At 43.8% G+C, this 13,190-nt stretch overlaps 1 protein-coding gene across 6 annotated transcripts in view; it reads right to left on the bottom strand.

Annotated features, from left to right (window-relative positions):
* Window positions 1–2,203: 2,203 nt before the first annotated feature.
* Window positions 2,204–13,190, bottom strand: part of Rdl (Resistant to dieldrin) — a 77,344-nt gene continuing 66,357 nt past the window's right edge. For all 6 annotated transcript variants that reach the window (XM_070663009.1, XM_070663004.1, XM_070663006.1 and 3 more), the window contains one exon: window positions 2,204–12,768. In XM_070663009.1, coding sequence (XP_070519110.1) covers window positions 12,623–12,768 — 146 coding nt within the window. In that variant the 3' untranslated portion in view covers window positions 2,204–12,622. The remainder of the gene's footprint in view (window positions 12,769–13,190) is intronic.

Genomic DNA, 13,190 nt, shown 5'->3' with positions numbered 1-13,190 from the left:
TGAGATTGAACAAATAATTTAACTCAAATTTCTAATTAACATTTTAATTAAAGTTGAATTAATTAATCCGAATTTGCGTTAAGCGAGGAGTCCGTTCGTTTCTTAAAATAAAAAGTAATTCAGTTATATTACCGTAGCTTTCGAAGCTCATTCATAATTTAATACGAATTTACGTGCCTCGTCTAAATCCTTCGGGTGGATATTTTTTTTTTTCTTTCTTTTTTGCGTGTGTTTTAAGCAGCATGCAAATTTATATATAGAATCCCGAAGTCCAACATAAATATCGGACCGTCCAACGTGAGGTTTCAACTCGAGCGTTTCGTCGTTTTCTTTTTTTTTTTTTTCCCCGCTGCCCATTTATTTTCGTTGGAACGGGTCTCTCGATAAAAAGAAATAAAATAAAATGTACCTGGATCACCTTCACGCGCTTCTGCCGCTTTTATGTTCCTCTTGACCGTAACACAGATTTCGGCAGCCACCGAAAGTGATAAAACGAATTGATAACTGAAGATTACTAACAACCGAACGTCGAGCTTGTCGTTGATGACGCAGCCAACTGCCGTTTTGCCCGCCATTATTTGCGGACCATCGGCAACTTACCTGGTCGGTGGCGCCATCGGTGGCGGCGAGGGTGAACCGCAACGGACTGTAGTCCAGTCAACGGTCGCGGTTCGAAATCGTACGTCGAGCCGTGGCTGCCGACGAAATATCCGAAGAAATAATCGCAATCGTCGCGTTTTAGGGACGGGGCGGGTTATATTTCGGTCGCGATCGGGTTTAGCTTGCCGGGTGATTGCTAGGAGTGCCGCGGATCGACGATTAGGCAGCGAAATCGCGGAAATTCGGGAGGACCGCGCGCCACTTTCTTCCCCCCTCTCCCCGCGTTGAGAAAATTCTTTGATTCTACGGATTCGTCGCGTTTTAGGGACGGGATGGGTTATATTCCAGTCGCGATCGGGTTCAGCTTGCCGGGTGATTGCTAGGAGTGCCGCGGATTAACGATTAAATAGTAAAATCGCGAAAATTCGGAAGGACCGCGACGCCACTTCCTTCCCTCTTTCCCTCCCCCCGCGTCGAGAAAGTTCTTCAATTCAACGGATTCATCGCGTTTGAGGGACGGTGCGGGTTATATTCCGGTCGCGATCGGGTTCAGCTTGCCGGGTGATTGCTAGGAGTGCCGCGGATCAACGATTAAATAGTAAAATCGCGAAAATTCGGAAGGACCGCGACGCCACTTCCTTCCCTCTTCCCCTCCCCCCGCGTCGAGAAAGTTCTTTGATTCAACGGTTTCGTCGCGTTTTAGGGACGAGATGGGTTATATTCCGGTCGCGATCGAGTTCAACTTGCCGAGTGATTGCTAGGAGTGCCGCGGATCGACGATTAAACAGCGAAATCGCGGAAATTCGGAAGGACCGCGACGCCACTTCCTTCCCTCTTCCCCTCCCCCCGCGTCGAGAAAGTTCTTCGATTCAACGGTTTTGTCGCGTTTGAGGGACGGAACGGGTTGTATTTCGGTCGCGATGGGGTTCAGCTTGCCGGGTGATAGCTAGGAGTGCCGCGAATCGACGATTAAAAAGCGAAATCGCGGAAATTCGGGAGGACCGCGTCGCCACTTTCGTCCCTCCTTCCCCTCTCCCCCCGCTTCGAGGAAGTTCTTACTCTGATCTAACGGCTTCGTCGCGAATTCGCTTTCCTGAACTGTAGATTCGGATTTTTGTACTTGTGCACGAGTAATTCATTCGCGAGTGCAATTGGATTTCTTGAGGCTGCAAAAGACGAACTCCAAGGATTCGAGTGTCCCGTGGAAAATGTAGACGATTCCGCAAACGAACCGAGAAAGGGTATGCGAATTATATTATTTTTTTGCGGCGACAAAGTCGAGCCGAGTAAAATATAAAATATAAAAATATAACAAAGATATAAAAATACAATAGTATAAAAATATAAAATATACAACTCTGAAAATTAACATAAAAAAAAAGTCTAATTAAATATTAATTGTAACGAAATCTTTTTTAGTTAATTGTTCAGGACAAAGCGATGGCGCGAAGGCGACGAAGCGATGGCGCGAAGGCGACGAAGCGATGGCGCGAAGGCGACGAAGCGATGGCGCGATGTCGACGAAGCGATGGCACGCCTGACGTGGAGCTCTTCGTGATGGCCCTCGAGAAGAAGGACGAGACTTTGCAAGGTACGCACATACTTTCTGGTCGATAACACAATGCTTTACTCACGCAATAAAAACTTTACATTATAACGATCGTGTTCGCGCGCTGGCGACGATTATCCCGCGGGTGGTAACGATTCTCGCGCGGACAGGAGTCTCCTCGATCATACGCTCGTTGCACATCGATCCTTATCCTAGGCAAGGATATCACGACGTAGATGCTCTCATTCGGAGTCGAGTCTTTATTTTCAATTACAAATCATAGGTATACGAAGGGAAAGGTGAAAGGTAATTTACCTCGCGCGAAACGTTCGTGCCGAGTCCCGCGAGTAATGCGGCAGTCTATTTTAATCCTTATTCTATTTATTGATGATGAGAACGAAAGCACCCGCCGACGCGTTAAGATACGGATCAGAATCCTGATCGACGAAGAGCCTCGCTCAGCGAATCGGATCGTTGTACTCGTGTGAGGATATCTCTAATTAACGTAACGTACGAGCGGAGAGTCGCAGGCTCGCGACGTCTCGGGATCGCCGATTTTAACATCTCGTCGGAAATCAAAACGTCCCCTTCCTCTATTAAATTATACGACTTGGAGGCGTGCGCGAATCCCCGGCGCCTACGTCCGCGCCGGTTTTCACTTATTTGTATACGTGGAATTAGTCTGCGCCTTGGTGACGTGCATCTAGACTTTCGTTCTATTACGCGTACGTTATTTAGAATATTATTTCAATGAGCAAGTTAACTAGAACTCTCGCATCTCGCCTCGCCGCTCGTTGACTCCCTTTTTCTTGTAACGCGGCGCGATAATTAACACGCATTCCTTCACTTACGTGGGCTTTGTCTTCGCAATGAATTGAATAACCTCGGGCCGGTAAAAGATAGATAAAAAAAAAATCATTTGTCGACCGTGCGTTGCGTTGAAAATTACCGAAAGCTCGCAAAATCCTCGCGTAGAGCTGCAGCCGAGGAGCGCATCATTCCGATGACGCTAGCACGAATTCCGATGCTCCTGAGCTTTGAAGGTTCAGTCGTTCGAGCGCAGAGAAGAAGTAAATTTTCGTTACGTCATCATCGACCATGCATTTTATTCGGATATTACAAAAAATGGCCTTAATAGCGCGCGCCTAATCGTAAATGAGGGCGTTTGCCGGGATCTGACCTACTTCCCCTTTCTATTTTAGCAGGATGTCTTCCGCTTTTTCATTTTTACGCGTCGGTAATGTTTTTCTTAACGTCAGATTACTCAGGCTGATGCACACTCAAAAGTTTTACTCTTTTCAAAGCGACTTTTCTGCTCCTTCTTGCTCCAGGTTGGACGTCTTTATTGGAACACGATATCACTCTTTCGTTTTACTGCCTTGTTTTTTATATTTATTTTTTATTTTCTTAAACCTGTTGTTTCTCTTTTTCGAAAAAAAAATATAAAAAAACGCGGCAGCAAGGTATCCTGGTGACAGTGCAATCTTTTCGTTCGTTAACACGAGGAAGTTCGATAAAAATTACGTGTTACTCTCTACTGACCGATTTTTTTTTTTTTTTTCTTTATCTATTTTACTATTATAATTAACTTCTCTTAAATTTGTAACAACTTTAAAATGCAATTCTCTTCTTGCCGACCTTTTCGCGTTTGATAAGTATTAATTGTTAATTATTTCTGTTACTAGAAAACATTTGTAATATTTTACTTTAGATACGATAAACGCTAGAGGTCCACGTTCGGTGCGAATCAGTCAAATTTTTTACTACATACACTTTTGGTATATATATAATATATATATATATTTCTTTTTTTTTTTTTAATATCTTTTTACGTGCTGTTAAAGTAGAGGAACCGTCGGTGATTGTTAGTCAGAGCTGAAGGAAGAGTGCTTGATGAAATCGGTCATCGTTCTTAGAACGATTCTCGACGGTAAAACTGTCAGGTGTATATCTAGCCCTGGTTTCGCTCGCGAGAACTGTATTCGTGCGTACGAGGGATGAAGAGAAAAAAAAAAAAGAGAAAAAAAAAAGAAAATTCAGCGTGTACATTCGGGCAGATCTGGCGGCCCCCGCGCGATTCGAATATCTACAAAATCTCGATAAGTTTGTCATTTTTTTCCTTTTTTTTTCTTTTTTTTTTTTTCTTTTTTTTCGTCATCTTCGTCGTCGTTCGACCCCCGCAATCATCCTCTTCTTCTGTCGCTGTCTTGAGGAACAGGAACATCCGCAATGGGATTACAGACCACGGAGATTCTCACGCACGTACTTCCGCGTACGTAGTAGACACGCGTACATTCTTACACGAACGGATACACTCCCGATTACGGCAGACACTCGTATTTCCGGATCTATTAGTCTATGTCTAGCTATTATGCGTATATTCCGCACTATTGCGCGCCGTACAAACGAACATTACACGTCTCTTCCCCACCGTTACATAGATTTTTGTAGTATTTTTTTATCTCTTTTTTTTGTTCATCAGCCTTTACGCTTTCTTTTCTCCTTCTGTCTTTCTTTCGCTATCATTCTCACTCTCATTCTTTCTTTTTCTCTCTCTCACTTTCGCGCTCTCACTCTTTATTTTTTATTTTTTTTTTTTTTAATTTTTGTGTACCTCGCACAATCGGCGTCGCAGCCGAGTAGAAAGTTGCAGGTAGTGTAGGTATACTCGGTACGTGTACCTGTCTACCAAGTGCCGGTATATATATAAGTATATATCATTAATTATATATAATCGCTTCTCGAGATGGTAATCGCCCGATCTAGAAGGTATTTTTAGATGTCCGGTACGTGTTTACGTGTACGTGTTGTGTGTGTATATCGTTTACGTGAGACAGCCGGGTGTCCCGTGTCGTATGCGTGTGTTCCGATTTTTCGTGTGTATCTACATTGTCTTTCTTACAATTTACGGTTTTGTAGAATACGTTTCTACAGTATAATGCAATTAGCGTGTGTTCTTTTTAAATACATTTTAGAATTTGGTACTCTCGTCGAGACGACTCGTCGCGCCACGTTTTCGTCCACGTTCTTCCGTTCAGTCTCGTTCGCGTACGCCGGGCCACGCTTTTCCCTGCTCAGTCGCAACGTAAATAACTTTCCCTCGTCTTTTCAACCCCCGCGAAAGGGTGCCGGGGGGAAGAGGGGGGGGAGGGAGGAGGGAAGAAGCCTCCGTCGTATTTGCGTTTCTCGCCGATTCCGGGCGATCGAGATAGCTCGCGAAGCGGTTTTCGATTGCAATGCGTGACAAGTTCCTTCTCACCGGAGAGCGGAAACGATCTCAATTCCGCGATAAGTGAAGATTGCATCTCCGAAATTCGTGGAGCGATCCACGGACGCGGCCTGCGATCGCCGCGTCGAAATTCCCAACTGTGTCGAGTAAACGGCGAGGAATATCGGAAGCAGTTGCTACGAAACTCTGGAATCTCCGGCGACAAGCGTGAGATGTTTTAGGAGCGGTTAAATGCAAACGATCGCTATGCCGTCGTAGTCGACGTGTACAATACGCTTGTGCAATGTCGCCAGTCTTTTTTCCCTCCAATTTCCTTCCTCGATTCCGAAAGATTCTGATTTCTTTTTTTCCCTCTTTTTTTTCTTTTTTATTTTTTTTTTTTTACGTAGCATTACGCTTTGTGATTAATTAATGTATTGCTTCAATCGCTCGCTCGCTTATTCCGTAAACTACTTATACGAGCACTCGCAACGCTGATATTAATACTGCGCGGATAACAGGATAACATTAACATAATAATTCTTTTTTTACTTATATATAATTATACGCTTAACGTAAGTTCATTATGTACAATACGATATATTTATTTACAATATGGTATATTCACAGAATAATTGTGAAGTAAAGTTCAACGTTGTTAATTAATGAACAGTATTAACGCGCCGTCTAATGCCTTAAATTAAAAAATAAAATAAGATAACTTCCTTATCGTTTAGACTTAAAATTCATTTGTGGAAACTCTGTGGAATTACGTAATTATTCCGGAATGCGCGTGCGATCGATTGAATACCTCGGCTTTGGTTACCCACGTCAATAAAAATAGAAGTCAATTTGTTCGCCCCCACTGTTCGAGATGTGCGAATCTTCCGCGGAATATTTCAAATCGACGCGATCAAAGGTACATCGACGTTCAACGTCACTCGAATGGTTGCATCGCTCGCTTCATACCCGTAGATTTTTTTTTATATTCTTTTCTTTTTTTTTTTCCTTCCCTTTTTGGTACCGCCACGATTGACTATAACGTATATTGCAATATGAAGTTGGCAGTTTTTGTTACAACGCGGCTTAAACTGTCGTGGTCTCGTTAAAATACACTTGCCCGGTGGCGATGTTCCGCTCGCTTAGATGTTGCCCGGAAAAATTCCCGCGACAAAGACGACCGGACGACGCGAGAGTGCTTCGCTCGTCGACGATCCCTCGTAATTATTACGTCGTTATGAAACGAGGCGATGTTAGCTGAAATAAAGCTATTCTATTTTACAAAAAGTTCCCCGCAATTTCCGCCCGCTGATCCGCGTATAGAAGTGATATTAAAATTTTGACGACCGCGTCTATGAAACTGAAAATCGTTCGCGACTCTGCTCGGCGACTTAGACAACCGTGTTTTGAGCAAATTTTCCCTTTTTTTTTCCCCTTCATGTTCTCGTACGTGGACGAGTAATGATCGCGCGTGCACAACATGTGGATGGACCGAGAAAAGGCTCGACCGCGTGACGTACTCTCACGTCGTCGTTCTTATCTACGCATAAATGGATAAATGTAAAAGTTTTATACGAGCGTGCGTACATAGATCGGCTCTTCCGGCCGTCTTCGCCGGCGATCGCGAGTAGGATATACGCTCTGAGATCACCGTTTATCGTTAGTAGACAGTCGGAGTAATCAATTTCGAGGTGTCGATTTTTTTACGACCTACCGTTCGCCGCGAATGAACGCACGGGGACGAGCGGACTAGCGAACGAATGCTGAACGAACGAACGTATGAACGTACGCACTAATTTTCACGGCTCCTCCAACGTTCTTCCAGTCTACTTTGGTTTTCTCTTTTTCCTATACTTTAAAAGTGATTTACCTAAATACGTGCGAACAGTCACATTTTCGTGTGCACTACATTTGCGTATATATATATATAATATGTATATATATATATGTATGTATAATATATATAATATGTATATATATTACTTCGCAATAGGTACTCTCTTTGTTTAACGAATACAATGCTCTGTATAAAACTCGTATTTACAAAATGTGATCGATTTATATAATATTAATATTTCTGTGTATTTTTTTTTTCTGTATTTTTTTTTCTGTATCTCTCTCTCTTTCTTTCTCTCTCTCTCTTTCTCTCTCTCTTCCTTTTCATTAAATCCCAAGATGCCTGCGCGCCGGTACTCTTTATCTTTATAACGATTTCATCTATTTGGTAATATACGCGATATTATGCAAGTGCCCGCCGATAACGTAATTAGTCATCCTGCCAGAGGATAAAGAACGTTGCAATCTTTAAACGGTTATTTGTAACGTTAACGGTAATAAAGATAATCATAAAGGTAATAAAAATTTCACTGAGGCTAATAATAATAATGGTCGATTGTGACGTCTGTGGGGAATTGGCGCGTCCCTTACGACGTGCATATGTCGATTTGCGCTTACATTGTACGCGTTCTTTTTTTCTTTACTCTCTCTTTTCTTTCCCTTCTCTCTCTCTCTCTTTTTTTTTCTTTCTGCTTGTTTAAATATTCGGCACAAGGAATCGCGTTGAGCGACGAATTATCGTATGTGAATGCACTTAATTTACGAGCTCTGCGTTTAAAATCTGTAACGTTGGATTAGCAAAGTTGTCCCTAACTTTGAATACTTTTTATTGAGATCAAGCAAAACTTATGTTATTAGAAACTTGAGCGTTTACGAATGCCTTATACGAACAACGTAAAAGTAACGAAATTTTTTTTATGCGACGATCAAACGAGCTGTAAATGCGTAAAGAGTGCCATCTAAAAGACCGCGTGCGGACGCGCGCCGTGTCGTTATCAATTAAGAAATTAATGCGCGATCGATCATTCGGAATCATACACGGCGTCGTTCGTCATCGTTACATTAACGGCTGACGAATCGGTTTAATATCGCGCGCTCGAAAAGAATAATCGTTCATTCGCGATATCGAGAACTTACGTAACGTTACGCCGCGGGACGCCACCGCGGCGCGTTTCATTACAGTTAATTATTTCGTTAATCCGTTAGAGTTAATTAATCATTACGTTATTTAATTATTTGCTTTACTTTACATCTAACTTGTTACGTCTACCTAAGGAAGAGTTTTTTTTATTATTTTTTTTTTTCTTTTATTTTTATTTTTTTTTTCTTCTCACCGTCTTCGATACGTGGATACGCCAATTCCCGCCGTTTGTCCACCCAGCTTAAAGATCCTGGCGTATATGGCAAACAATTATAGGCACGCGTATATGTCACTCATACGCGCGAATAAATGCATATAGCTACCATAGAATATATCACAACAATAAAACGAGTTAGATCCTCTCTTTCTCACTTCTCTCACTCTCTCCCTTATTATAGAGGCTCCGAGTAGATAACGGATGTACAGTTATATAAATTGCACACAACGCTTCCGGTTGGGGCGGACGTGGAGAAATGTATCAATACTTATATATTATGTACGAGCGCAGCCGAAGAAAGAAACGAACGAGGGCCGGGCACGCGATTTCGCGCTTTTCTCGCCGTCGCGGCGAGCTCGCCGTCGCCGTCGCTCGCATTACCGTCGCGGCTTCACCGCGATTGAAAACCCGGATGCCGGGCATTCGCGGTGAACGCAAAAGCGAAATAAGTGGTCGGATGTGTACGCGCGAGCGGAATGCCGCGGTTGATTGTGACCGTGGTGGCGAATCGTCGTGGTCGAATCTAGCGAGACGCAAGCCCGCCGAGTAATGACAACGTGCGGTGAAAAGACAAGAAGACTGTCGCGCGTGCACGGTCGTTTTACGCGGAATATGTACAGCGATTCGAATCCGATTCGAAAATTTCGATGTCGCGAATATAAAAAAAATCACTGATATTTTATTTGCGATAATAAAATCATATTTGTTCGAATTAACGAATACTTGACGAATTTTTGTCGAAATTGTTCTGACTTTTATGCGTCGAAGAATCGTACGGCTCAGCGTTTTCGATTGATAAATGTGACGTTCGAGTACGACGGTCCCTCCTTCGTATCTTTCGGATATCCGAGATAGATGGTGGACCGAGGCGGAATTCTCGACTGCGGATTAGTTATTTTCATAATAAATTCTCGCGGAGATCGCCGAGGCGAAGTTCTTATTAAACGCGAGAGTGACAGTAGCGCTTGGTAAACGGACTATTTGGCGATTGCAAAGTAGAATGGAGGACGAGAACAGGGAGAGGAAGAGTAAGAGCGGCGGCATAGAAGGGATGAGAAAGAGTCAGAGGGTGGGTTGGGCGTGTCAGCTGGTCGATATCCTGAATGGCAAGCTTCCACGGCCCAGCTTGCAGTCAGCCGCTACCGTCCGAGGGGCAAGAGAGAAAGGCCGGCAAAAAGAAAGCTTGCATGTATATATTATGTCCCCGGAAGTTTTTTTTTTCCGCGCTTCTCTTAAATCATAAACACCAGAAGTTCAATTCCGAAAGAATGCCGCTCGATTGTTCTTACATCGCGAGCACTTGAAGGCTCGTAAACTTTAGACAAGGGAAAGGAAGTTTTAAAATAAATATGTTGCGCTGGCGAAACCTTTACCTTTCGATAAATCTTAAATTAAGCCGAAACGATGAATTGAATATTTAATTGCCGACGCGTATCGACGGGCGATTGTGGGAAAATTATTTAAACAAAGGACAGGGATTGACTTTTGCGGAAGAATAATCGACTGCGTTTGAAGGAAAGCACTCGATCGGGAAATTTTTATATGAAAGGCGTAAAGAAAAAAGTTCCGGGTTTACAGGTTTTCGTAACTTTTTGTATAAGTGATCGATGGTCTGTAATGGCGAACGGGATTTTAGAAAGCGCAAACAGTGAGCTACTCCGGAGAGGATGAAGTAGAGCACCGTGCAATTAACGTTAATTAAATTGACAAAACATTGGACAACGAAATACGCCGAAACAAGAACGTTCGTGTAAAGCTCGAAAAGTAGCCCACGCAAAATGAAAGCGTATATTATTTCGCTGTCTCTCTCATCTTGCATAAGTATTTACTTCAAAGGACGTTCGCGGAATAAATTGCGAATCAAATCGATGAGATTAGTCGCGGCTATCACGTAGGCGGTACGAATAAAGATATGTAATTTAAGGACAATACTCGCAACTGCACGGATTAATTTTTATTAGCTTTGTTTTGTATTATTATTATTTTTTGTTTTTTCCTCGCTATTGTTTTCCGATGTACAGTAAAATGAAGTATGATCCCGCGACACTGTGTGTCTGTCAATTATAAATTAATTATTCCTTAGCAAAAGCTTTCTTTCGACGCGAAAGTGGAACGCCAAGCTGCATTCCGCCTTGGTCCGTTTTGTCCCTCTCGATTTTCACGACTCGATTGGAGTGTTTTTACGACCGATCTATAATCATTATACATCCCGGGAGCTTCCCTACGTAAACAGTCGCGACTACGTAGTTACGAGCTAAGAGTACTCCCGATTGAGCCATGTGCACACGCACGTACACGCGTACGAAAAATAAAAGAAGAGAAAAAATAAATAAAAAAAAACGCCCCGGGACGAGTGACGATAGTTACACCGATTTCGGCAGCGGCGACGCGAGTCATACGCACAGAGAAATACAAAAGTCGCGCCGTGAAAAATCGTAAAAAAGTCCTACGAAATAAAAAAAGTGACCTGGGCTCCCACTTGGCCGTAATCCAAATAAATGCGGATGCTGAAAAGTGAGGCCGCTACCGTGAAACCCGAGCCGCTTTCGTCGTGGGCGTCCTGCGTCGCGTTATCCTTCTTTTTATCGCTTCTCATTTTTTTTTTTTTTTTTTGCCGTCGTCTACCTTCGCGGATCGCGCTCAGAATACTCATCGATCCTCCGTACGCGTCTCGCGTACGCATGTGTGCACGCACGTGTCTAATATGCGTGTACGCGCGTACCTAACGTGGCCGCGTACGCGCGCGCGTATATATATATTAATATACATATTAATTACTGTACTTACTTAGATAATAAGTCGCACCAGTCTCCGATAGTACATTGTATTTCTTCGTTCGGAATATAAACTTTCCGCCGTTCTTTATTTCTTTTTCTTTTTCCTTTTCTTTTTTCTATTTTTCTTTTCTTTTTTCTTGCTCTTTCCGCACGCACTTTCACGCACACGTTAACGCTTACGCTCATTCGTTTCTACTCTCGTTCTCTCTTCTCACTCTCTGCCTCTCTCGTTCGCACGCATGCACACACACGCACACACACACACACGCTAGCGCACGCACACACACATGCCACCATGCGATTTCCGCCGCGTTTTCTCTGCGCGCAAACGCTGCTGACGGCGTCACAGCGACGATTCATCCTCGACTTCGACGAACGTCGATAATCCTATATTTTTCCATCCCCCGGCTGCTCCCGATTGAATCGTCGCTTTAAACCGATGAGTCTCGGCGTTGTTCTTAGCGTTAGTTAACGTTACTATATATAATGGTGGCTAAATTGACAAGTGTTTATATCGAAGGTATTTTCTCCGTTTAAGAACTAGAGATACCTAGACTGGCAATGTTTTATGGTATGTATGCTCGTGGATTCGCTTTTGCGATTGAGCTTCCTGCTTGCCGTTTCCGCTTGCGCCGCGACGTATATACTTCTATCGCGCGACGTATCTATTTATAATATATATATAATATATATTTATGTATATATATTGAGTCTTTGACGAAGACGCCTCGTGGACAGCAGACGATAACCGGAGGCTTAACGCGTGCCCGTGATCGCTGATCGACGAAGGGCCTTTAGCTTGGTAAAAATTCCGACAGCCGGGCAAGTAGCGGGGGTGGCGCGCGTTTAGGAAGTCAGCGCGCCCGAACCGATCGTGGCCGTCTGATTGCGAGGCCACGTCTCGTCCGTCTCTAATCGCCGAGATCGTCAAGTAGTCCTACCGCGGTTTCAGGTTACTCGCGCGGCCGCCCGTGTTCGTCCCGGTACTGCTTCCAATAGGGAAGCTGGCTATCGTTCTCTCGAGACGGACCCTCTGAGCGCATGTTTCGAAACCCTCCGGCCTGTGCGAGCCCGATACGGCTGTCTCGTTTCGCTTTATACTACTCGCTTCTTCTACTTCTGTCCCGCAGTAGTCACCGAATTTGCGCCTCGACTTATCCTCCTCGAACCGCTTTCGCCTCCTCCGTCGCGAATCGGTCTTGATCTTCGTTCCCGCGCGTAAGAATGCCCGTCTCTGCCGCACTCTTTCGCCCGTTTTTTCCCTCTCGCTCTCGGAGCACTGCGACGCCGTCGTTTACTTGGCCTCCTCGAGCAGCACGAGGTCGTCCGCGACCACGTCGCTGATGTGTAGGTAAATAATCCAGTACATCAGATTGAAGCAAACGAAACATACCGGAAATACGATGCGGGAATACTTGTCGATGTCCGACGGCGTGATGCCTGTATAAGGAACGTCAAAGTAGCTTAGAATAATTGCGGCGCGCAGGGCCGTGGGGAAGAGAATTGCATATTTCAGTGAGCTTCCGAGTTCGCGCGGTGCCGTTTACTTCAGTAAAGTACAAAAAGCAGATCTAATAGTGCATCGTAATACGTTGTAGATATGTTGTACGTATCTTAAAATGCAAGAAGCTTTTTATGAGATGATCAGTGACAAGCTTTTTCGGACGGTGTTACAAGCGTAGAGAAAATATGTGTATACATATATATATATTTATTTTCCTTTTTTTTTTTCTTTTTTCTTTTTATATATATATATAATACAGCGACCGGGCGCAGGTGCGTGGTATCATCGGGTATGAATATTCTATGGTCTTCGCGAGGTTCAAAGTACTCGACGTTCATATTGCGCAATTGACGGCCTT

Source organism: Cardiocondyla obscurior, linkage group LG10, assembly GCF_019399895.1.
Source record: "Cardiocondyla obscurior isolate alpha-2009 linkage group LG10, Cobs3.1, whole genome shotgun sequence".
Lineage (NCBI taxonomy): Eukaryota > Metazoa > Arthropoda > Insecta > Hymenoptera > Formicidae > Cardiocondyla > Cardiocondyla obscurior.
This window is presented reverse-complemented; position numbering and strand designations above follow the sequence as displayed.